The 26,985-nt window shown below is 35.7% G+C and overlaps 1 protein-coding gene across 17 annotated transcripts in view; it reads left to right on the forward strand.

Annotated features, from left to right (window-relative positions):
- Positions 1–26,985, forward strand: part of DGKB (diacylglycerol kinase beta) — a 402,254-nt gene that overhangs the window by 67,484 nt on the left and 307,785 nt on the right. For 16 of the 17 annotated variants that reach the window (XM_072033589.1, XM_072033592.1, XM_072033593.1 and 13 more), the window contains one exon: positions 9,024–9,276. In XM_072033589.1, coding sequence (XP_071889690.1) covers positions 9,207–9,276 — 70 coding nt within the window. In that variant the 5' untranslated portion in view covers positions 9,024–9,206. Of the gene's footprint in view, positions 1–6,346; positions 6,484–9,023; positions 9,277–26,985 lie in introns of those variants that run through there. The other variant, XM_072033595.1, reaches the window with a different exon arrangement.

Here is a 26,985-nt window from a genome sequence, read left to right on the forward strand (position 1 = left end):
CAGGTTCATATACTCACATATTATTTAAAAGCCATTGAAGTACCCTGTTCCCAGCCTATTTTAAAAGTGCATAAAACTTTGGAATGAGGACAGCAGTTAACAAATCTTTTCCTTGAGCGCAGTGGAACAGTTGTGTCACAAGACTAAAGTACATCTCTTCAAAGGCTTATTTCTGACATGAAGTAGGAATTTCTGCCCCAGGAAATTAAGGATCATCAGAAATCTTTCCTAGTTATAACTTCTCAGCTCTTTGCCTTCTTCTAGTGTAACCACCCCTAGAGCACCTAAATATGAAGAGATTAATTATACCAAACAATTATACACAAAATAACTGTAGCTGATTGCCAACAGAAATTAATTGTTATGCTGAATTTACAGTTCATCCCATGAGAAGGAATGGAAAGAAAAGAGGAACAACATATGACAGATATTAACCAAAGAGCTGAACACTCTGGTAATGTGGGATCAGCTACTTGTGCCACTTGTGAGCAGATTAATGCAGGATTCCCACCAAAGGGTGCAATTCTGAAACTGGTTGTCATAGAAAAGGTGGCAAAAGCACAGACTGGAAAGAAGCAGTTGCAGCTAAGATGTTTACTCTAAGATGTTTATTTGAAACTTTGGAGGAGTTTTTGGTGGAGAAACTAAATAGTAGTGTGTGACGTGGAAAGAGTTGTGATTAATTCTCTTGACTGAGTGATTTATCCAGTGGAGCCAAATGTGCGCTATGACTGAGAACTTCCTACATATTATAGTTACACCTGTCAAATCCTGGGCTTTTATTGTCCTAGATTACTTTGCTCCATTTATTAAAGAATATGCCTTAGAGATTTAAGTCATATGCCTTAGTGATTTAGCTCTTTTAAGAGTCATTAGAATTTCATGCAAAAATAACATATTTTAAAAAATGCTTTATAAACAATTACCTATAAATGCAGAATGTAATATATTTTTTTCTAAAATTGTGATGGACAACACTTTAACATTGGTAACAGTTCGATGACTCCCATTTAAAGAAGATTTTTTAATTACATGCTGTTTCCCTCATGAGTGTAAAATGAATTCCAGTCTGAAAAGAAAACTTTTTTTTCTTTAAAAAAAATAAAGTTTTATTCATTATGTAATTTAATTTTATATATAAGAAAGGCTTTAGACCTAAGCGAAGTACCTACAGTACATCAGCCCATAAACATTCTGGCATTTTATTGTCCTAGTTTTATGCTTTGATTTAATTTACTTTAATATTACTTTTAGTGAAGAAAATATTGAGAACGCCAGGTGTAGTTCTTTTGATGTGGTAGATGCTTAGTGTAGCAACTTGAAAACAGCAAGCCTAGAATAAGTTGGAAATATTTGAGATCCATCTGAAATTGCTTGTAAAGCAGTCCTGGTACACAAAGTTAAGGTATGCAAAGACCAAAGTGAAAAAATGTATATATGTCTATATTTAAAATGTAAAGAAATATATAAGGTGATACCATTGTCTTGCATCCTGATCAATTCAATTTATACTGGTTATTGTTGCTAGTATTTCTTCTCACTGTCACAGAAAATAGTGTTAGTGAAATGTTTTATTGGGTATTCAAGTATTCTGCTTATCATATCACAATGTTTTTTTGTTTTTTTTTTTCTTCTGATACTGCATGTATTCCCAGTGTTTGCTGATATATTCCATATAAATAATTTGAAGAAGAGAATTCAAATAATTGCTTCTCTAGGGAATACAGCCCACATATATATATTAAAATTTATATGGATAGTTTTGCATATCCTGAACTACTACACCTGGGGATAAAGTAGTCAGGAAAACATGCATAGTTTGAATTTTGTTCAAGTCACTCCTTTAAAGGGAGATATTTTCTGTCTGGCAAAAAAAAATTCACTAATTTCAGTATATTTATATTTATTTAGAGTTGGTATTTCTGAATTATAATTTATATCAGTAAGTGTCCTTTCCCAAACTGAGAAAGAATGTCTATTACTAAAATGGCTTTACATACGCTAAATACTATGGAAAAATGAGAGGGTATTATATAAAACATACAGGTTCAATTTATATAGGAAAATATAGTTGTGTTTTTCAATGGGATCCCTTTTTTTTTTTTTTTCATTCATGTAATAAATGGCTCAGTCTTCAAAATAGGACTATAATCAAAGTTTACAATTTATTAAAGGAATAGAGGTAAGCAAACAGCGCTGGGTGCGCCGGGAATCTCTGCTCCACCAAGACGCACACCAGTTACATCAAGCAGCTGATTTTTATGTTCCTAGGCTAATACATATTCATTACTACTTCTAAAAAACCCAGGGTTATTATAATTAGTTTCAGGAATCTAAACCCTCCTACTGGAGCATGCGTATCAGTCTCCGGTGGTCCCTTTGGGGGTCTCTCGTGCTGAAGACTCATAGTCTTCCTCCCTCTTGTCCTTCTCCTTTGTCCAGCTTGGCTGTATGTCAGAGACTTGTGCAGTGTCCCCTGCAAGCTTTGTCTTTTAGTTCTTCTTCAGCTCTCCCTGTCTCCTTAATCTCCTGGCCAGATATCAGAGACTTGCATAGTGTCCCATGCAGTAGTCATAATAGTTAGCAGTTATTCTGAAATCCCCCAGATATCATAGACTTCATGGAAAAGCCTACAAATACATTTCCCTTCAAGCTCTCTGTTGACACAAATTGCTAAAACATTCCTTTGCATGATACAAGAACTATATACATTAACCACTCTGTTTTTCTTAGACTTGTGGTTAGCAGCAGTTAGAAACAATCATAGTGTTTCTGTATTTGAGAATAATGAAATCAGGATGATGATTAGTAAATGTTTTTGATTGGATTTTTTTCCTTCCAAAACTCTTCAGGATAAACTTTCAACCACTTGAATTTGGAGTATTTTTGTTGTTAAAGACTTCGTTTTCTACAAAGAGTAAAATTAATTGCAATAATATTTTCACAAATTGGCTATCCATAAATAATGCCAGCGTTTTCAAGGAATGAGAGATACTAGGTTTTTGGTTTGGTTTGGTTTTCTTGTTGTGTTTAATAGTTTCTCTGACAATTGCAGCCTTAGTACGGAGTATATTGTGGTGTTCAATAGTGAGTGTGGTCATTCAGTGCCCAAGAAATACTATGTACTTAGATCCCAACAGCTTAATTAATAAAGCAGAAATAGTGCATCATAATCTTGGTTAAACATTTATATGATATTAATATATATGATCACGAGAGTATATCATAAAATATCATGTATTTTATACATGAAGGTGGAATTTGTCTCTGAAAGTGTTCATTGAAAGAGTACTTTTCCATTGTTTGCTAGGGCTACAAATGACACTGAATGTTCGGAGGAAAGATGATTTGGTCCTGTCTGTACAAAGAATAGGCCTGCTTTCTCTACCTATTTCGGGGATTGATGCAGAATAGTTTCATAACATGTTACCTGACGTGTGCAAATTTTCCTTTGCAAAGTCCATGTCACCCACAGGACCCAGTTAACCATGGTGAAGGTATAGGACCCAACTGAAGGAAATGCCAAGTACATTCTGTATAGAAGGTCCTTGAAAAGCATAATTGCTTCAACCTCCATAGCAATTAAGGTACAAAACATTCTGTGTTGTTTATTCCTGTTGTTCAGGCAAAAATCACTAATCAGTCATGTTGTGGAGAACTATAGTTTCCCTGGAAGGAAACTTGTCTCCTTAGGGTTCATGTTCTCCCTCCTCCTCCTCTCCACCCTCTGCTCCCTTCTTTCCTACTAAAAACATAAACAGATTGAAACAAGGTTTTCATGATAGGCTAAATGAATTAGTCATTTAACAGTTCTGTTTCCCACATGGTGGGAAGGATGTTCTGAATCAGTAATTTAAAGGAAAGTGTGGGGGAAAGAAAAAGACTTGAAGTTCTGACTCTCATATACAATAGAGGATGCTTTTTTAAAATCACCATTTTCTCACTTGCACCCCTTCTTGGCATCAACCTTATCCTGTCCCCACTTTATGGAGTAATTGGAAATTACTGATAAAGTTACATGTGAAATGTGCATCTGTACAGGATTCTCAGGAAGTCAAAAATAGCTGGATAATTCCAAAGGCCAGTTTCTTGGTTGTTTCAGGTTTCTCTGTTACAATTAATATAGAAAAGCTCCTTAAGGTATGTGTTAAGAAGAGGTTTGTGCTTTCAGTCACAGTAGTGAGGATGGACCCCAGAAGAAGCATTCCTCCCTTTCAGGAGGGAGTTGAGTTGGTTGAGAAGCTGGACATATTTGTAATCGTAGAATCATCGAGGTTGGAAAAGACATTCATAAAGTCCAGACATCAATATGACCTATCGAGTCCTGCCTCTAAAGCAGGACATGTCCCTTAGTGCCACATCCATGTGTCTCACCTCCAGGGATGGGGACTCCACCAATTCCCTCTACAGCCCATTCAAATGCTTGGCTACCCTCTCAATGAAGAAATTTTTCCTAATGTCCAATCAAAACCACACCTGGCTCAACTTGAAGCCATTTCCTGACGTCCTATCACTTGTAACCTGAGATAAGAGACTTACACCCTCCTTTCAGGTAGTTATACAGAGGGATGAGGTCTCTCCTCAACCTCTTTTCTCCAGGCTAAGCTGCAGTTCCCTCAGTCACTCCTCATTACTCTTGTTTTCTAGTCCCTTTACTAGCTCTGTTGCTCTTCTCTGCACACGCTCAAGCAATTCAATATCCTAGTACTGAGAGACCCAAAACTGAACATGGTATTTCAGGTGTAGTTTCACCAGTGCCACGTACTAGGGAACAATCACTTCCCTTGTCCTGCTAGCCGCACTATTTCTGATGGAGGCCAGGATGCCGTTGGCCTTCTGGGCCATATGGGCATGTTCCTGGCTCATGTTCAGCCAGCTGTCAAGCAGCACCCCCCAGGTCCTTTTCTTCCAAGCAACTTTCCAGCCACTCTTACATAAGCCTATAACACTGTGTTGGGTTGGTACAACCTAATTGCAGGACCCAGCACTTAGCCTTGTTGAACGTCATGCCTCTTTGCACAGACCACAGTCATCCTCTGGATATGGTGTCTGAAGCTGAACCCAGTATTGTTGATTTGTTTCTTTAGAACTGAGAGTAATAGTTTTTCCGTACTTTCTAGAAACTCCATTTCCTTGCAGTAAGGACTTTATGAGCTGTGATGAGATGATGTGAGTGCTGAGTCTAACAGATAGTGTATATGCTCTTATCTATTATCTTTTCCTCCATTTTATATTCCTGTCTCTTCTCTGTTCTTCAGGGTGGTTTCTTCAGAGCAGCAGAGAATTTCAAGGGCATGGTGGATTCCTGGAAATCTGAGTTTGTTAGCATTATTGTCTGAATGCTGAGTAATTGGATTTGTAGAGTTTCTAACAAAGTTTTGTTTCCTAATTTGGTTACGTGAAGTGGTGGGAATCTTGACAGGAAAACTCTACAAAACCTAAAATCCATAAAGAAAAACAAGTTTTTAAAAGGGAGACTGGAATTGAAAAAATATATATATATAATAAAAAATCTTAGTCACAGTAGACAGGTTTTTTTTTTATATATATATTTCTTTATGTGATAAAATGAATGATTCATTAATACAGCCTGATTTCTCTTAATTGTGAAGTCTGCTTTGTGTCAGGTTGATAGGGCTGTGAATTGTACCTAAGCAGATAGTAATGAAATGTGTGCACAAATCCATGTTTCCTGGAATAGGTTAAACTCTTTGAGGATCAGTAGAAGAGATACCTACCTGTCATTCTGTATGTTTTAACTGTATACTATAGTGTGTTCTTTGAAGTAATTTATCTTTTTCTTTTTTTTTTTTTCCTTTCTTTTTCTTTCTGTTATGTACTACCCCTGTAACTACTTTCTTCTTTATGCACTTGTGTATAGTTTTCTCACTGCATGACTATCCTCAAGCACTGAGAGAGAGAAAGCACTAAAATAATGTGCAAAAGTAGGCATTTAAATTAAACTATGCTGAAAAAGATGCTGTAAACCAATCTTGTACAGAAATTAAGAATTTTTTGTAAGATATAGGAGATCTCAATCTTTACAAATGAGACCTATCATATAATGTAAATATGCATCAATGACTCTTAGCCTTGGCATCTATGTAATGTACATGATTGCTTACAGCTATATTGTTGTCTATATATAGAATGTGGAAAAAGACACTATAAAAGTTTTAAGTACCAAAAAAAAAAAAAAAAGTCAGAATCAGGGAACTACCTCTCCTTATTTAGGACTCCCCTACTGCAGAACCTAATTGAAAACTGAAAAGGGAAGCCTGTATGAAATTTCTTTTCCTGAGATTTTCTCCATTATGTTTCTGCATATTCCTACATCATAGGCACTGAGGTGATGTACAGAACCTGGCAGCAGCCCAAAGACCAGTTAGTCATCCTCAGTGACTGTCTACCTCCCCATTACCTTTCCAGGATTAAGCTTGGCAAATTAGTTACACTGGATCCCCCACATCTTCTCTTTTTAAGGTAGGATTTGTATTTAGGGAGCTTTCCAGAATTACAATGTGGCCTTAAATTCTTATTGTCTTACATGAAAACTTGGTTGGCTTTGTGTTTACACACTCCATTTTCTTTCCTGTGGACTGCCATATCCATACCAAATTTTCCATTGCTCTCCCATCTCATTCAGGTCTTGGCTTTTCTTGCAGTGCTGTTCACAGGGTGAGCCTGGATGTCAGGTAAAGGAGAAAGGATATCCTGTTTCAGAGTTGATGATTTTGATCTGAAGTTGGAGAAGGGGAAGTCAATGACAAAGTGTTCATTTTCACTGTCCATGTACTGTGGATGTAGCAATCCCTATAGACAGAGTTCAGTTTAAGATATTGCATGTGAATAGACTGATCAGTTTAGAGCCCACAGCAGGTATTATCTTGCCAACCATAGCAATTCTAATGGTAGGCTTCCTATCACAAATACTCATATTCAATAATTGAGATGATCTCTAACTGTACAGCATTCAACAGTGTTAGCTTTTACAGGTAATGAAGCTAATGTAGTTCCTAATTCAAAAAAATAATACTGTATGAAATCACGGTATAAAATTTTGAGTCTATTAAATCAACTATGCAAATATAAAACCATTTTCAGTAAAACCTAATTAGTTGTCACGAATATGAAAAAATATTTGAAGAAATAAAACTGTCTTCAATACAATCTAATCAACTTTTAGAAATGAAACGTCTCTAATTTGATTAAAATGTCTCTATTGACCATCATTATTTTCTGTTGTTTTAAATAAGAGGACTGAGGCTCTCCAGACAGAATGATAGCTTTTTGATTGAATGTCACTTTCAGCTTTTGTAGTTAGTCCCCTTTTTCTGGCACTAACAGTGATTCACTGATGTTTAAAGGCTGATGAGCCTTGTTCCTGGCCAACATTATCCATATTAATATTGCTTTTTCTATCTCAGTCGCCATGCTCTTATTAGCTTTTGCTATTTGTTCAGTCAGCTCCTAAATCTTACCCTTTCTAACTTATCCTTATGTTTTATTCTAACTTGAGGAAGTGTAGGAATGTCTTCTGGTTCCAATTTTAAAATAAAGGGCAGTTGTTGCACACCTATTACTGTATTTGGATGATGCGACTTTCTATTAATACACATATACATTCACCAAGAAGGGCATAAACAATGAAAGTATACTTAGGGACAAAGGTGTCTTCCTGAATTTCTTTGTCCAGGAGTAGTGATAGTCATCTATATGAGACAAGGAGACAAATATATGTAATAAATAAATGTTGTCTATAATTGGGTTAATGATTTGTGTTTATATATATTTATATGTGTGTGTGTGTGTCGATAATATTATATGTAGATTATATTATAATAAATTGTATATATATATATATATTCTTCTGTTCCTAGCCACTCTGCTTTTTATTTTTATTTATTCCCCATCTCTTCAAACTGAGACAACATGCCTTTTCTTCTCCTCTCCCACCTGCCAACATCTTCCTTCTTAAACTGTTTCTTTTATTACGTCAGTCTCTTCAGGACTGATTTTTTCCTTTACTCTGTTTATAATCTGACCCTTGTAAATAACACTATTGCTAGGCATATAAAGAGATTCCACTTACAGTCTAAAATTAGTTTTCTAGTCTAAACTTGTCATCTAGGCAACCTCTGCAATCAATAGAGAAAGATAAATACTGCAAGAAGGTAATTCATCACATCTTAAGATTATGTTGAAACTGGAGGGATTAATTGCTGTCTGGGCTGCCTGTCTCTTTCTGCTGATTAAAGAGAGAGCCCTAGATGACAACCTTAGATGAGATACCTGACTTCCAGATGGATAAAATTAGATGAAAGGTATCCTACCTGTTGTGCAAGGAGCGGTGTTGGTAATGTATTTTGTTTGTAAGGTCTGCTTACAGAGGTAAAAACAATGTAGAACTTGAATGAGATGGTACCCACAGTTTGATATTTTTGTCTGAACCAATTTGCAACAATGCAAATTATATTTGATTTTTTAATAGTGTCTTCAGCAATGTTGTGACATATTCTCAAAATCAACCCCCTACTATTTTGCTAGAACAGTTAATATTTAAATAGCTCTTGTGAATATCTCACAAAATTGCTAAATACAATTAATTTCATTTTCACTTGGGGAGACTGAAGCTTTGGAACATTTTTGACAAGGCCACACTATGCAACAACATAATTGGATACAAACCTTGTTATCTGAGTCTCATTTAAAATTATAGGGGAATAATTTTACTGATAAATAGTATCTGCAGTGGATATTACTGAAAAAACATCCCCACACAAATTATCCAGATACAATTTGATCATAAGCAATGGATAAGGTAATAATTCATGATCAATGCTGCACATAAACAATTGGAAATATGAAAATAAAATTTATTATAAAACTAGTTATAGACATTATAAAGCTAATTATATACAAATTTTGAGCAAAACTAGGTATGACAAAATACTTATCAGCTACAGCTATTCTAATAGTAGAACTAGTATTTAGACTTCTAATGTTTGACCTTATTTTAACAGTGCTGTATCTCACCGCTGAACCAACGAATTGGGAACAGCTCATAGCATCAGAAACTTTAGACTAATGCCACCTATCAAGTCTTCAAGCACTCTGAACTGAAACTACACATCTTTATGGAGTTTCTATCAACTTGGTCAAAAGGAATGCTTTTCTGATATTTAACGAGGACCATTTCTGCCATTATGACGAGCCAGGAGAAGTGGGTTAACCTTAGTCCTGGAGAATTCTCTCAGCTTCAGAAATACGCAGAATGTAAGTACTTTCTAAAATACGTCATTTTGCCTCTACTTAAAAGTTAAGGATATTTGTAACTGTAGAACAGAATATTAAACTGGAGTCATTAGATAGTTAACATGTTACAGTATTATTGTATTATTAATATTATTCACTGTTAAATAAGCGGTTAAATTATCATTCATGTCTAAGGCTTTTTTTTCATCCAGAAAATCTCTTCTTCAGGGGAAAAGAAAAAGCAAACAAAGAAAACCAGTCAGTGACACAGTAACTTTTTTCTTCTTTACTGAACAGTTATTATTCAGTGCGATACCACTTAGCCTGATTATGACTGTGTTTTTGGAGAGTGTATTTCTACAACTTTGTCTTCTTAAATTCATCGTAACAATTTGTAGGCAACTAGAGTGAGGTTTAAGAGGAAAGCTTTTTCACTCTTGGAGGAAAGGTGATCCTCCCCCTCTACTCTGCCCTGGTCAGGCCTCACCTGGAGTACTGTGTCCAGTTCTGGGTTCCCTGGTACAAAAGAGACAGGGATCTCCTGGAAAGACTCCAGCGGAGGGCCACAAAGACGATACGGGGCCTGGAGCATCTTCCCTATGAAGAAAGGCTGAGAGACCTGGGTCTGTTCAGCCTGGAGAAGAGAAGACTGAGAGGGGATCTCCTCAATGTATATAAATATCTGAGGGGTGGGGGACAGAAGGATGTAGCCAACCTCTTCTCAGTGGTTTGTGGGGATAGGACAAGGGGCAATGGCTGCAAGTTAGAGCACAGGAAGTTCTGCACTGACATGTGAAATAACTTCTTCACGGTGAGGGTGACGGAGCATTGGAACAGGCTGCCTAGGGAGGTTGTGGAGTCTCCTTCTCTGGAGATATTCAAGGCCTGTCTGGATGCCTACCTGGGCAGCCTGCTCTGAGGAACCTGCTTTGGCAGGGGGGTTGGACCCGACGATCTTTCAAGGTCCCTTCCAACCCCTACAGTTCTGTGATTCTGTGAAACATGGAAATTCCAGTAGAAACAAATCTAGCTGTTCAATATGAAGATGTTTCTAATATTGTAGTAAATTTGAAGTTGGTTATCTCCCTTGCAAAACTGGGAAATAAAAATCTGCCTAAGCTGAAGATACAGCTCTTTAGTTATTGCTAAGGCAAAAATTCCATTAACTTTCCTGAATAAATAACTCAGAATTGCATGCTTAGGGGACTAGATACTAAACATGAGAAGTCAGATTTAGGTGGCAGTTTGTAAAGCTTGTTAGGAACTGAACTAAAGTTCAAGAACGTTTCAGAAGTTTTCCTGTATCATAAATAAGATCAAGTCTCTTGATTTATGAATGCTGTTGATTTATTACTAAAGGAAACATTTCATTACAAAGTATAAAGCATGTAAAGTAAATGAAGACCACTGATTTCTTTTTTTGTGCCTATGACACCACAGCATCTAATTAATTGTTCATCAGTGTAGTAACTTAATAAAATAATGATAAAATGATTGTTAGATTTAACTTTTTTCACATTCCAGTGGAATTTACTATTGGGATTCATAATACATTATGATATCAAGTTGAAGTATGAATTTGAAGTATGAAGTATTTATATAATGCAATTTCATTCAACAACAACAACAAATGGTCAGGTAAAAATATTTACATGATGCTTTCTGGAACAGGAATATATGAATCTCACTGTTTTCTACCATTGTATTGCTGTATAGTTTAAAGTATTCTATTTATTAACAAATCATGTTTCTTCCCCATGCCACCATCTTGTCTCAAAGTGTAAGTTTTAGGGATGAAGGAAACTTACTCCACATATTGTTTTAAATATTAGCGATATTACCAAAGAAGGAACTATTTCATTTCTCCTTTAATAGTTATAAAGTTTAATAGTTTAAAGACATTGCTACCTCTTCAGTACTTAATCAGTTAGAATCTCTTCCTTAGGTATCCGGTATGAGTCTGAGAAATGAATGTTCAAACTTTTCTAATACTTCTTTTATTTGTATGTAGCATACAGAAATATTAAACAAAGGGAGACAAGATGAAAATATAAAGAGCTTAAAAAGAACACATACAAAGTTTATATTGATGTTGCATTGGCTTCAGAAAGCATTGTAACAAAAAATTGTATATTTGATGTTGATATGAAGAAACTTGCTTCTTATAAAATGCATCATCAAATGGATAGTAAACATAATATAGCAGTTTTAATGAAAATATTTCCTTCTGTAAACATTTGCTTTTTCCTGTGAAAAGGTTTTAAATTTGTTTTTTTGTTTTGTTTTGTTTTGCTTTCTCCACTACTAGATACATAAGATCTCTAATACAGAGAGATATAACAGTTACAGTTTTGTTATTTTTTATTTATTTTTTATTTATTCATTTATTTTTCCCTATACATTCTTATAATTTAAACCTTCAATGCAGCATTTGCCAAAGTATTTGTCATCTTCATTACTCTTCATTACAGGGCAGGGCAGTTAATATGTTTCTTTTCCTTTCACTTTCCTTTCCTCCTCCAGCACTTCTTGCACAGATCATAATTCAGAGTCTTTGCTTTGATTGCTGTTGATATCAGAATAACGTGTTTGATAAAATTGTTTGGATTTGTTTGTGTATATATAAAAGAAAGACATTATGTCCTTAAACTGTGATGTTTCTCGCTTCCTCTGGTTGTCTGGAACAGAAGGATGTTTGTTGTATGAAAATGTGAGGTCTCTTTGTAAAAATAGTTAAATTTCAGAGGCAATAAGAAAAAAATGTTAATGGTATATAATAACATATAATAGTTGATACATAATTCCAGGGGAATATAAACCAGATATGGGCCATATTTTGAACCTGTGATCTGTCTAATTTAATTTTGCTAAATGACTGAATAATAGTATCTTTAAATGTGTGTTTAAGACTTTAAAACACAATTTTGTTTATTAAAAAAAAAAAAATTGGATCCAGCATTTTCAAATTTGTTATATATCTATATATCTAACATACAGAGATATGAAGTATTGTGTTAGTAAATGCCTTTACTCACTACTGTATAGTAATTTTGTGGAGCTTTATGAAGATGGAATATATAATTGCTTTGAAATTCCATTGTCCTTGTTGAACGTGACAAAATAGTGAAGTAAAAATCCTAGCAGAATTTGGCTGGCTAGAGTTGCCAGTGAATCTCCTTTCATGATATAATCCCGTAGGTCACAGTGCCTTGGTACACTTCTGTATCAACAGTGGCATTTCACCATCATGCTTCTTTGTGTTTGTACTTCCAGTCATAAAAGATGAAACAAAATTTTGCAGGAATCAATGGCAATTCACATTTTAGTGTGAAGTTTAGCAGTTTCACGATTTATTTAAGTTTAAAAGGAATGAGAAGACTTGATGAAATTCCTGGTTTATGAAGTAAGATACCCTGTAGCTCCTGAGGAGCCTTGGAGACTCTTACTGGAAGGAGAGATGATAACACTGGTAAAGTAACACTGTAGGAAGGGTAAACTTTCTGGAATATGCATGCTAAAAAAAAAAAGAAAAAAAAAGTGTCATGATCCTGCAGCCTTGCCTCATGCTGGAGAATGGTTTTGTTTGTGGTTTTTTTTTTTTTGAAGGTCTCTGGAATACAGTAGGGAAGGTATAGCAAAGTGATTCATTTTACACTCTCCTGCTGTTACTTGGGATTGTTATTTGCTCTGCCATTCATTCATTTTGATATGTAGGCCTTACTTCCTAAATCTTATCTGAATTGTAATGTGATATTCACTTTAGAAATTTTTAACACATGCACTTTCTTAAATTTACAAAATATAATATTCATATTCCCTATTTAAGTTTGAATCATACCTAAAGTGAATACTGGAATAAAGACTGTAGTTTCTCAAAAACCTCATGAGACTGAAAGAAAGCAGTGCAGGGAATTCACTCAGTAAGACCTCCAAAAAGTGTTTTTTTCTGATATCTATATTAGTGCACACATATTTTGGTGTGCAAATCAAAAGTAATAACATAGATTAGTAAAAACTAAATTAAAAGAAACCATAAAGAGATTCTTAAGCAAACCGCTAGAGAGCATAGACTAACCTGAGCTCACTGGATGTAATTCAGAATTCACACTTAACAGTTCTTTATTGTATTGTAATGCTCAAGTACTAAATGTTGGCAGCAGGAGGGTGCTTCACAGCATCTACTATACAAAACAGGTAACAGATACCTTCAATGGGTGAGTCCAAAGAACACGAATGCTCAAGTGCCTTTATTTATTTTATTTTTATAAAGCCTGAGTAAATTTAAGAACACTGACTCCACTCCTGAAAATAAATGAGTATGTGTTCTGCATTTATGTACCTGTCCATCCAGAAAGTAGTCTTCCTAAAATAGTTTTACCTCTGTTTTGCATATTAGCTTAGCTGTCAGGAGGAAAAACAAACAAACAAAAAAAAAAAACACCTTCACAGTTTCTTCCTCACACCAAATCCCTTCAGCCTAAGCTGGCTACAAAGTGAGATAGTCCTTTGCTTCTCTGGCACCCCCAGCTGCTGCTCTCCACACAAGCACACATCACATTTCTGGTCTAATAGTTGTTTTTATGAAGATGACTGCTGGAACAATACTTTGCTGGAAGCACATTTATGCATATGACATTTTCTGAGAATAACAAAGGAATAGGCCCATCTGGGTTTTAAAGGAGAAATCAAGTGCTGCTTCTTCAGACCTTTTGACCTGTAACAGAATTTAGGAGGAAACTAAATGTATTGCTTCCCTTGTGCATCAACTAACTTCAGTCATGTAAAGAATTTTCAAACTATATTGAGATACAGGCTGCACAAATAATAGGCTTAAAGGACTTCTAGAGTTAGGTTATATGTGAAAAACTGCAACTGGATTCAGTATGGATCAAGCTGTCCTGGCCTTAAGAGGTCTTTCAGCCTCAACTCCCATTTTGGTTGCCAAAAAAGATATATGGATCTCTTGCACCTGTTAAACTCCTCACTTGGATCCTAATAGTTGAATAGAGATATTTTTCACTTTCTGACTGAAAGACACTTTGTTCCAGTTCAATATAGTCCAACGATCTTGTGTGTTTCATTATATTCTTGCAAATATAGTTAAATAAACAAGGCCTTCACTTAGCTCTGTGTCCAGATACTCTCCTTGCTACCTCATGAAGAAGTTCCTACCATATCTTGTCTGTCTGTCCTCTTCATCACATATAAAGCTGAGAATCATGTTATCAATATATGTTTTTTACCTAGTAAACAAAAACTCTGAATTTAAAATCCCTTTCTGGAATACATACCAGCTTTTTCCAGTATCCATAAATGTAGTTGAAATGTAGTTGAACAGCAAAGAAGAGTATGGGTTCTACAATACTTGTTCTTAATCACAGAATATTTCTCTCCAGTAAATACTTGGAACTTAGTAGTATGTAAATATCTTCCAGTAAGTTAATATCTTTACAAAATACTGTAATTCGATGTAGTTAGAAATAAGTAATATAAATATAATATCCCATTGAAGGATAGGCTTTCCACAGTCCAAAGATTATCTATAATTTCATTTTACAGAGTTAATTTTGAGCTCAAGTTGAGTCAACTTTATACTTGCAGTTTAAAACCTTCCTTCATCTGCTCACCAAATAAGAATCTGGGGCTTCAAAAGAATTTTTGGAACAGTTTAAATATTACTTTAGAATGAAGAAAAGATTATTTCTAGAATTCAAAGAGCATATTAATTAATACTTGCCTCTTTGCAGCTAATTTGCATGTGTGTGGATTTATTTATTTATTTGGGGAGAATAATTATTTCCAATGACAGTTCCTCTGTGTCCTCCTTTCTGGTCAAATTTAGAATTTTTATGAAGAGAGAAATGTTTTGCATTAGATTTTTGCTTGGCTTTAAAATACCTGTGAAGAGTAAGTGAGAAAAAGAACTGAGATGATGGGGGTGCTCCTTATGCAGTAATAATTGTAATAATAGCCATGTAGCCTATGCCAAATGGAGAGAAATGTGTACGCTAAGATAAATTCCTTTTTTCTTTCATTTTTTTCTTCTTTTTTCTCCTTTAGATTTCATGATCAGGCCTTTCTGTGAGAAATAAAGTGAAAAGGTGCGGGGTATTTTTCCATGAAAATGTCACTTAAAATGCATAGGGTGCATTAGCTGGGTTAGCTACTAGTAGCTGGGTTAGATACTTAATACAGTGCTTTTGAGGCAGAGGTTGCTTCTTCTAAAATACATGTAATATTTCGAATACCAGCCTGAATTGTAGGAACATTAAAGAGAAGCCATAAAGGTAAGCCATTTGCTTACCTGTGATTATTGCCTATAGAGTGAGGTTGATCAGTTTGGATGGTTTGGTATTGTGTCCTTCTTTTTCTTCTTTTTTTTTTTTTTTTAATTCTTTTTTTATTATTTTATTCTTTTTTTTTAATTTTTCTTTTTTTTCTTTTTTTTTTTTTCCTCTTCTTTTTCCTTTTCTTTTTCCTTTTTTCTGTGTCATCAGTAAAAAGGATTTTATTAAATGGATGTTTATGGCTGTTATAGTCCAAATCGTAAGTTAATAGAAGTTCAGAGGATTCTGCTTCATAAGCAAATGAGAAATTATTGAAGGGGCAAGAAACAGTTAAAGCAAGACTGTTTCATGATTCAGATAGGTTTTAAAAGAAAGAAGGAAGGTCTGCCCTTCCCTTAGTAGTGGGAGAGAGGCAAAGGAAAAGGCCTCTGAGCTCTGGCAGCATGTGTACTCTGGGGAAATAGCTTTGTGTTGTCCTTTTGAATTTGTCAACAAAATGTGCCCTGAGGAACAAGCCTGAAAAGACGTTTTGCAAAATATTTGGCAGTGATTTTTTCCCAGGCTGGTGGAGGAGAACTTGGGCAAACTGTCACAGCCTGAAGATAGAAATAGATGTTGGAGTGCTACTGAAATGGCTGTGAGAACAGGAAGAGCATCAGAAGAGCTGCAGCATCTTTTGATGTAACATCAATAGCTACTGAAAGAGCTAGACAGTGTAATAATTTTATAGGGGAACAGGAGGAAGAACTAGTGAAAAAGATCTCTGAAGAGAAACAGGAAAGCCAACAGAAGTTTTGGTCCAGAATTAAGTTGCCAGAGACTCTTGTTTAGGTTTGATTCTCTGTCCCTCACAGATGGAAAAGATTTTATTTTACAATGGGTATAAATGATAACCTTCAGGGAACTTTATACATGTGGCAGCTGGCCAGCAGTAGCCCCAAAAGCTATGAGCAATTATCCAGTCCCTCAGAGGAATCCAGGCTTCTAACGCCATATTGCCTTTTACTAATTATAATGAGAGATCGGGCCTCATCAAAGAATACAGATTGCTAAAAGCAACTATTTTTGGCTGTTTGGGAAGGGGAGAGAGAAAATCGCTAGTGAGTACTGAAAAGTTTTACACTAAGTATTGGATTTTAGGAGTACAGAGTTTCTGCCGCTGTAACAATGAAGGAAATTAAATTCTTGTGAAGTTTTCTGAGAGACTGTCAGATGTCATCATGCACTTAATGGAGAAAGATAGTTAATCTAGTGAGAGATTCTTTCTTTGCAGGCAAGGCTTAGTGATGATGGAATAGTGTGGAGTGGCCAGTTGTTGACAGAGAACTAGGATTCAGACCCCAAGAGTAAGTAACTGGGAACTAAAAATCTGCCTCTGAGAAATCAGTGTCCTACTCAGGGTTTGGTGGGGCACTTGGTTTAGTTTAGAGAGCTGAGTGTTACTGATATAACACTAGTTTTCTCTTAAGCTCAGTGAATTTAAATCCAGGGTGTAAGTTCCTTTGTTGTATTAAGTCGGAGAAAACAGAGCAGAAATATCTTATAGATGTCGGTTTGTATTGGGTTTACGTGGCAGGGTTTTGGTAGCTGGGAGCTGCAGGGGGAGGCCTCTGTGAGAAGAATCCAGAAGCTGGCCCATGTTATATCATAAGGGCCAGTTTCAGGGGTCTCCAAAGGGACCTGCTACTGGCCAGAGCCAAGCCGATAAGCAGGGTTGTTTGCCCCTCTGTGAGAGCAGATTTAAGAAAGGAAAGAAAAACAAAACAGAACAAAACAAAAAAACTGCTGTGCAACTGCAGCTGGGAGAGTGAGGAATGAGAAACAGCCTTGCAGCCCCCAAGGTCAGTGCAGAAGAAGGAGAGCAGGAGGTGCTTAAGGCTGGGAGCAGAAGTTCCCCTGTGGCTTGTGGAGGGGCCCCTGGTGGAGCAGGCTGTCCCCCTGCAGCCCATGGGTCTCACATGGAGCAGATCTCCACGCTGCAGCCCATGGAGGAGCCCCCGGTGGAGCAGGCCCTGGGCCGGAGCTGCAACCTGTGGAGAGGAGCCCACACAGGAGTGGGGGACCTGGGGGGATCTGCCAATGGTGGGGGATCCGTGCTGGAGCAGTTTGCTCCTGGGGGAAGGACCCCATGGTATGGAGCCATGTGGGAGCAGTTCTTGAGCAGCTGCTGCCTGCAGGCTTAGTTCATGAAGGACAGCATCCCATGGGAGGGACCCCACATGGAGCAGGGGCAGAGAGGGACCGTGAGGGAGCAGTGGAGATGAAGTGTCAGGGACTGACCACAGCCTCCATCCCCATACCCCTGCGAAAGATAAAGGTGTTTTTAGTGGTGTTTTTTTGTTTTTTTTTTGTTTTTTTTTTTGAATTCACGAGGAATTCTGTTAGGTCTTGAGGAGAATATAACGTAAGCGTGATAAGCCAAACATTTCTGAAGGAAAAAGCCAAGAAAGATACAATAGTATAGTATAATTTGGCTCTCTGAAACGGGCTTCCTGATGACCTATGTTTAAATGATGACCTGGAATGTTTAAAGTTCCGTGATCTATTCCTGTCTGTGACTGGCAGATGTATTTAAACCCAGACGGAAATCAGGTGGTTTTGTAGTTTATAGGGTAAACTGTCATACTGACTTCATCCACAACTGTGAGTAAGGAGGAATCTCTTCATGGCAGTCATGTGGGTATATGAATGATAGGTATGTGCAGAACTTGGTTCCTCCTTCCATGTCCATGTTGAAGAAGGTCATCCAATTTTTTTGAAGTGTAATAGTCCATTTAGAGAACAGGACAACACAGAAGAATGCCAACCTCTATATACTTTGACTAAAGAATTTGCCAGATTGTTCAGGAGTTACTTTATTTCGTGACAAAGGCAAATGCATTTGAGATCTCTGAGACCCTCTCAGGGTACTAGATACTCTGATTTAAAGCAATCTTATAAGAAATGATGGTTTTCCTATAACTTCATTTGAATTTTGTACAGTAATTGCATACAGTCATGCTGAGTGACTTGCTACAGCATTATTTTCATGCCTTAACTAATTTCAGGGATCATCTCCTCTTTGGAGTGCAAGAACCTTTGTGTGTCAGTTGCATAGAGACATACATGTACTTTAAGAGGGCAAAAACAGTGAATTTATATGCATTTGTGGCTGTTAGATGGCAGAACTGGAATATACTCTGTTTGTAAGATCCCCATTTTCCTCTGCAGAGCAGAAGTAATTTTTTAATTTTTTTTTTTCCCTCTGCAAAACAGAAATATCTGTCTTGTTCAAGAGTTCTGATGTAAAGGGATTATAGCCAGCAAAATGCATGGCTACTGCTGCTGCATGCTGTTGAATGGAGACTGCTAGCAAGAAATCATAAATCACAGAGAATAAGTCTGTTTAGTAAAAGCAGACAAGGCTATAGGCCTTTAGAGTAAACTTATAATTCAAATTTGTTTAAAGATATTGACAAATTGGTCCAGAGTAGGATCAGCTCAATGAAGCACCAGCTGTTTTTAGCTTCCATTCCTGTCCTAAAGACTTCTTTCTGATTCCCAAATGATTGAATGACAAGGTCAAAATTATGATGGCTCAGAAACTTTGAACTTTCACTTAGAGATAATAAAATTTTAAGGAGAAAATGGTCTCAGGTGTGCTAATGCTAGCATACTTTATTTGTCCATTTTACGAAAGCTAGTGAAAGTGTCAAAGTTGTGTACCTATCTAGTTCCTATATGGAAGAAATGTTAAAGGATTGCAGATAAATATCACCAGTCATTAAGGTCTGGTGTTGCAGCATCAGCTTTTACTGGCTTTGAACACATATTGTGATTATTAAAAATTTGACATATGGTCTTAAAGTCACTGAATGTGTATTCATACACTATCACATGTATTAACATTGATTGTAACTATTATTTTTCCTGCATTTCTACATATCTTCCATATTTCTTTATCATTATTGTTTGGTTGTTTCTGTGGTCATTTGCATGTAACCAGAATGAAGCTTTCTTTTCTGAGTTTGTCTGTTCCTTTTGCTTATTCCCTAATACAAAGGTTTGGGGAATAATTCAATTGGTTGCTGTGGAAATGATCCTGATGTCACAGAGAGAACTATAGTTCACCAAGCTCTGAAGAAACAAAGTGAAGGAATAGTGAACTAATTCTGGGGTCACGTGGCTGAATCTCAGCTCTCAGTAAAAGCATATATTTTTAGTCTTTGTGTTTCTATAGAAAAGCTTAAAAATGGTAATCCAAATGATGACAAGCCATGACTCATCAGGCAGACTGAAAAAATAGCTCTGAGAGAGGGACAGTCCCTCTTTGCTTTTATGGGATTCAGACTCAAAAAAAAACCAGTAGATTCTAGGGGGTCACCTCAGCCTAGCAAAGTATTGTATGCTCGCAGAGAGGAGGAGAAAGCAGCTCACCCACTGCAAAAGCATACTTTACTGTTAGGATTATTGCTTATGCTTTTCTACCTCTCCTAGATTTTTGAAGAAAGCAGCCTTCCTTGTTGCTCCTGGGAACAGGAGAAAGGAGGTTTCTAATGATGGTTCAAATTAGTAGACAGAATCCTCTGTGTAATGAATAAATAAATAAGTGGGTTTAGGGCTGTTTGATGGTATCATAAGAGCTCTTTCCTTATGTGATTTATTGGGGGTGAAGAGCACTGGACTGCATTTCTCTCGGTTGTTTTCTACTAATTAAAAGAAGCAAAATTGTTTTTTAAATGTGCATGTAATTATGTATGTCTCATTGTTTTTTTTCAAGCACTTAAAAAGATGTTGCTTTTTATGTGTGGCCTTGGAAGATTTTTATGGGGTGTTATGGAGTGTCACTGCAAAGTTTTTATGGCTACATTGCAAAATATACTGGCTTTTTGAGAACATTATTGAATGCTAAATTTGTTTTTAGAACCATCACATTTTGTGGGGTTTATTATTTATTATTTTATCAAAACAAGTATGGAATACCAAGGAAAGAGCTTGTCATTAAATTCCAGTATAGCATTTTCTTGCATAGTTTCTGAAAATACAGGTTTTTGATTTTATTTTTAAAATTAAATGTTATAAGCAACTTGTCCTTTGAAGGCACTTCAACTAATTGTAACAGTAATGATAATTATTGATAATGAATTTGTTTCAAAGACTGTCTTTGCTAGAATTAATTAACTGGTTTAGTAATAGATTAGAAGTTTTCATGCATGAAGGCATACTGAATAGCTTTAAAGTGCTTTGTTAACAATTTTATTTATTTTAACAGATGTTTATTTCTGCTTTTAATACCTTATTTATGCTTGAGAGTCACTACAGAAAAGGAACCGAATCTAGCATCTCTTTGTCAGAATCGATTACTTAAAGACCCTGACAGTCATTAATAACATCACTGCTTTTTAAGAAAGCATATACTGTATTCAATAGATAGGCTCTTATACAATGGAGGTTGAAATGAATGGATGGAAATGTAGCAAAAATTTTAGATAGTTGTGGGAGGAGGATGGGAGCACTCAGTTTATATGCTAAATACATGTCTGAGGACTTTATTGAAGAGAGGTCCTTCAGTACTGGATAGGCTTTAAGAGTTTGAGAAATTATTGAAATGATACTAGAGATGCTGAAAAAATGTTGAAGAGATGCAAAGAAAAAAAGAAGTCAACAGCAGGAAAATTGGAAGATTGGAGTAGCCCAAAGCACTGAATTACACCAATCTGATTCATAAGTACATTACTGTAGTTTCAGATTAAGGTTACAAATGGTACCTGTACCATTTTAGTCGCATGAATTTAGGAGATTCAGAATTCCTGGGATGAAGATGGGTAAAATCTTGAAGGGGATAAATTTATTGAAAGAGATGAAAATACAAGCCATGGGAAGACAAAAACAAACAAAACAAATGGCATCAAATCAAGTTTCAGTATACCAAATGCTAGACCAAAATCCATAGATTTGTGCTACAGTGCTGAGTATTGATTGATACAACAAAGAAACTGACTGATTGATTCAGTCAAAGAAACACAGAGAACTGATAATCAGAATGAGATGATTAGGCCAAAATCAAAATGGGCTGTTAAAATGTCAGAACAGCAGAGAGGAGCCAGAACAAACTCTGTACCTAAAGGATGATTTTGGAAATTCTTTTTGATGTTTGTGTGTGGTCATACAAATGATAAATATATTTTTATGAAAAAGAAATAGTGAGATCGAGAGGAATGACTACATAGAGCAAGAGGAAAAGCATTCAGATAGAGAACCCTGGTGGCTAGCCACATCTTACCGTGTAGCAATGATTTAAAATACTCTAACATAACTTTATTTTCTGGAGAGGGCCTACAGAAGTTTTTCTACAAATTCCTAATGTTAACGTCTGTGAAAATGTGAACCAGTACTATTATTTTTAATTCTAAAACATGACTACTTATTGACCTAATATTGGCTCATATAAATCCAAATAGGTTCGCAAACTGGAATTTGATATAAGCCACTTGAATTCCCTTTGGAGGTGCTTTTATTCTAGAGTAAATCAGAAATGATTATTCATTCAGTACAATTTTAGTAGATGAGATGTTAGTTAATTAGGAATTTACTAATAGTTAAAGGGATAGTGGCCTATTTCATATTTCTTTTTGTTTTCATGATAGAACCACATTTTTATATTTTGCTTCAGTCACAGTGATTCTTGTCACATGGATATTCAAGTCTAAGCTCATAGTCTTTCTAGCATGTGATACCTCCAAAGACTATCATGATATCTCCAAACAGTATATAACACTACCATATGTTTTTATCATTGCTTTAAGAGGATTCTGGGAGTTTAGTGCCTCCATAGAAAGAATGACAAGTATAATTATGTTGTCCCAAATGGTACAAAAGCGTATTCTGAAGTATTTCCCCGTACAAGTATGTGTTTAATTTAAAGCACACACTGATTGTTTTCTGGAGTAGGTTTCAGTAAGTTAGTGCCAGAATAGCACTTGCTTCTAATAGCACTGTAGAGATGTAATGACTGACTATACAGAAGGACTGCTGAGCTACTGTTCAAATTCTAAACTCAAGGCCTGCTCTACCCTTAAGACAAATACTTTGCAGCTCTATCTGCACAATAGAGCTTAATCTGTACATAGTACAGTTATATTGTACAGTTACATACAATTATCTAATCTCATATTTTCAAAAATAGACTGAACAAGTTTACTTTAAATTTCTTGCTTTTCCTCCCAATAATAGCTGTAAGAAACAGAGTTTCTCATTTTTCTTCTTTTCCCTTCCTGTCTTGTTGTGTAGCCACAAAACCTGTGTAACATCTTTGGCTAACAATAAATAAATAAATAATCCAATAATCTCTACAGTTTAGCATTCTGTCCCTGGGAGACATGCAAGGTTTTGTAAGGAAGGAAAAACAGATTTTTTTCCCATTTCTCCCACCTATTCAGTTATTACATGAACCAATAATTGTTGTTGTTTTAAAAACAAAACAAGCAAAAAAGATGGAAGAAATGGGGAAGAATTTTCATCTCTTTCACAAAAACAGAAAAAAAACAAAACTGTATCTCAGGAGAGTTTCGTTACTTTTGTTATGTATTTTTATCTTAATCAGTTATTGGTGTACATAGTTGTGCAGTACATCAGTCTTGTCTTAGTCTTTCCTGAAACAACACTTCACCAGGAGGGATTCCCACTTTTACTGATCTTTTACTGTCAATAATTGTCTTCCATATAATTATGAAAATTTGATTTTCTTTGCGTGCATAATCTAGAGGTAGATTATTATTTTTATTTATTTTTATCCACTCCAGATAGTTTTAGATAAGGGTCTAGGTAGTTTATGGTGCATAGGCAGTGATGGTTGAAACTTTGTAAAAGAGGGTACTTCTAGACCATGTCATAACCATCAGTAGATAACTTTGGAGCTCCCTGTCAGAATTAGCTGAGACTTTGCAAACTACTTTATTTATTTTTACTTTTTAGTTGGCATCCAATTGCTTTATATATATACATATATATATATATATAAATATTATACAATAATGCTGTTGGACTTCTAATAGTCATTTTAATGGAGCGTAGGAGTGTAGAACGTTCTGCTCAATCTCTATTTGCAGGTCTGGAAATTCAAATAGCATCTTACAACTTTCTAAGCATCTGATTTTTGAGCTTTGGAAAAAAAAAAAGAGAGAAAATTAATTTTGAATCCTCCAAACTCAAAAATTAAATTTTGTTTTAACAAATTTAATTACTACAGGGTGTGCATCACTGTTCTCCATGAAATTAATTAATTATCAGTATTTCTTCTGAAAAGACCATTCCATTTCACTTCGTCAAACTTTTCTCTGTGATCACAGTCAGAGAACATTGTAAGTTTTAAAATGACGTGAAACCTTTGCCTTAAAAAAATGATGCAGATCAAGTAGAAACATGGAGAGTATGAACAAGGAGACAGATAAGGTCTGATTTTCACCAGTTGCTTGTTTTTTAATTAAAAATTGTGAGTATGTAGCCTATAGAATGGCCATCCGGAATAAAAGACAGGAGGTACAGGTGAAAACAACAGTGGTAAATAAGAAGATTGCAGAAATTTGGATAAAATAGAATGAAAATTATGACAGAGGAAAGGTTAATAAGAGGCAATGCAACATGCATGAAATGATGAAGGTTTTTATTTGAGTGTTGGAATAAAGATAGAAGCTTCAGAACCAGGGCAAAGGAGGTGAGAATAAAAAAGCATACAGTCTTGGAATGGAGGAAATTTTGTGCTCTGTTCTCAGAAAAATAATAATTAATACCTTTATTATAAACATGTATGTTTTTCTTTATTCGGTTATGCACTGAACCACATGCAAGCTTTTAAACAACTTAAATTATAGCTATTCCTTTTGAAATTGGACAAAAGTCAGTTCTTGATCATTGTGTGAAGTGCTCAATGCCTTCACAGGACACAGAGCAGGCTGAATGGGAAGCCTTCATACTGATTTTCCAGCTTTTACATGGTTAGAATTAACTCCATATGATGCATGTTGTTGTATTTGTGATTGAAGTTTCCAGGGAATTACTTGAATTCTGATAACAAGAAAATAGTGTATTTTCAGTATGCAGAGCGAGTCTAGCCCTGGCAGCCATGTTGCTTTGTGGAGCTCTGAAGTTCCTGCTGCCTGCAATCTGTCCTTCTCCTCATTCACGCTTACAGCAGCAGCTATCCTCATCACCAATACCTTTCAACAGATGTCCACATTTCCACCCATTCTCATTCCCTTCTTCTTTTCCTCCTTGTCATCTTCTTGCAGCAGTGCATGTCCAGTCCCTGCACAAGCGGCTCTCCACTTCTGCTTAAGGCCTTCGTTATGACCCAGATTGGCAATCGGATGAATTCCCACAGATGAAGCTGAGAACCTGTGTGGTACCAAAAATTGTGTGCACACGTGTCATAGACCCTGACTTGGATCAGCTTACAGGAATAAGAGGCTGTGATGCTTGGTCATTTCCCAGAGAAAAAGTGTGCTTGTGCTGTACCTTGCAGTGTAGTCTAAGGGATCCTAAACTAGAAACCAATGGTAAACTGGCACATAGCACAGCTGGAGTCTGTTTTCAGTTTATTTCAGGAGCTCTAGAATTCCTCTGGTGCCTGATTCATGCTAATCAGCGTATCTTTACATAATAGTACCAGTTGTGGGCATACAGAACAGCAAATTCTTTTGGTGAAACAAAACATTGTGATGTTCCTTTTGAAAAGAAACATTCTGATGTTCCATTTGAAATATTTCATTTGTATATTTACAGAAGTAGATATGTGAATATTAAAAAAAAAATCTGATTGTCAAGGTAGAATATGAATATTAGGTTTATTGGGATATGTTGTATACTGCAGCATTAGAGGTGTTTTCTTTTTTAACAAAGGAGATTTCTACTATATTTTATGTGATTGTTTTGATAGGACAACAGCAAATAGTTCACACAAATTAAATGATTTTACATATATTTAAATGTTATATTGCAGAGGGATTTCTGTATTGTCTTAGGGTTTGATTTGGGGGATTTGTTTTCCGAAAGTAGCTTCAAAAAATCCCGACCTTTACCTCACTGTCTGAAATAAGTTACCTTCCTGTCTAGCCATGTTATTTATATTCATATCTTTTTTTTTTTTTTTTTAATTCATATTTTGTTAGAAGATGCAGAAAAGAGGTATAAATCATAGATTCTTCATTTTAGTGTGATTTACGCATTCTCTGGTTTGCTATCTGTGAGTGACACCAGGCTTGAGATACTCTGACAAGGATATGGCATATTTCTTAATGATGCAGAGGATTGTGCGTCACTACTTTCAGGCGACTGGGTCTTTATTACATGACTTATCTTGAAGCCATGATCTCAGACATATTGAAAGCTAGTAAGTCATTTACTCTCTGTCATTTTCTTAATGCACAGTCTGGGATTAGCTCTATTTTACTAAGCACACATAATGTTAGAAAAACATTAGAACAGAAAAAAAAAGTTATTGATTTGTGAGAAAGTTCAGCAAAAACGCTATGTACTTCTTTTATGTGCTTAATCAGAGACCCCATCTGAGTTTCAAATTTACCTTTTTTTTTTTTTCTTGCAAGAGAATGAACAGAACTGATATGGTGCTGTGGCTAGAGAAGAAATTGGAACAACCCAGCTTGAATCATCCTAAATGATCAAAAAATGGCATATCCTATATTTGCTGTTTATTGTATTTCTGGGGAAGCAAGTTATTTTCCAAATTGTATTCAATATTTTATATTTACCATTGGTTTTATATTTGTGTATATAGTGTTATTTAAAATGTGACAGGCTGTAATGGTACCATAGCTTAAGAAAAACCTCTACAGCTAATCCCCAGAGATGTTACATTTTGTCTCAAGGAAAGATAAATTTTATCGATATACCATGTCTCGTATCTTTTCATAAGATGCTGTCTACTGTGTATATCACTTACTGCATGCCTGGCAGGATCCATTACTTCCAATGCCTTTTTTTTTTTTCCTCTTCTTCCCTCACAGGAATAGTTCTGTTCTTTACAACAGAAATATTCAAATGTATTATTTTCAAATTCTGAAATGAAATATAACACAGGAAAGAAAGAGTCCATCTTGAAAAGAGGAAAAGTCTAAAAAGTCTCCTTTGTCATCCCTTGACAAAGCTCATAAGTAGCAATGAAGGACGTAAAGTCTATATATATTTTTTATTTTCTTTGCTCTGTCTCTGGTGTAGGTCTCTCCACCAATGTTCCTTTTCCTCAATTTTTCCTGAACCAAGGCACGATGTTCCGAAAAAAACGTAGTCGCCACAAGCAGTTGAGTCAAAAAGTTCCATTTACTTGGAAAGTTACTCTGCTGCCAGTTGACTAGTCTGTTCCTTAAGTTTCTAGTTTTCCAGAATGTTCAGCTGCAAATTAATGATGAATACGAAAACTTGGGAAAAGTTTAGGTTCTTCTTTGCAACT

This window comes from Anas platyrhynchos, chromosome 2, assembly GCF_047663525.1.
Source record: "Anas platyrhynchos isolate ZD024472 breed Pekin duck chromosome 2, IASCAAS_PekinDuck_T2T, whole genome shotgun sequence".
Classification (NCBI taxonomy): Eukaryota; Metazoa; Chordata; class Aves; order Anseriformes; family Anatidae; genus Anas; species Anas platyrhynchos.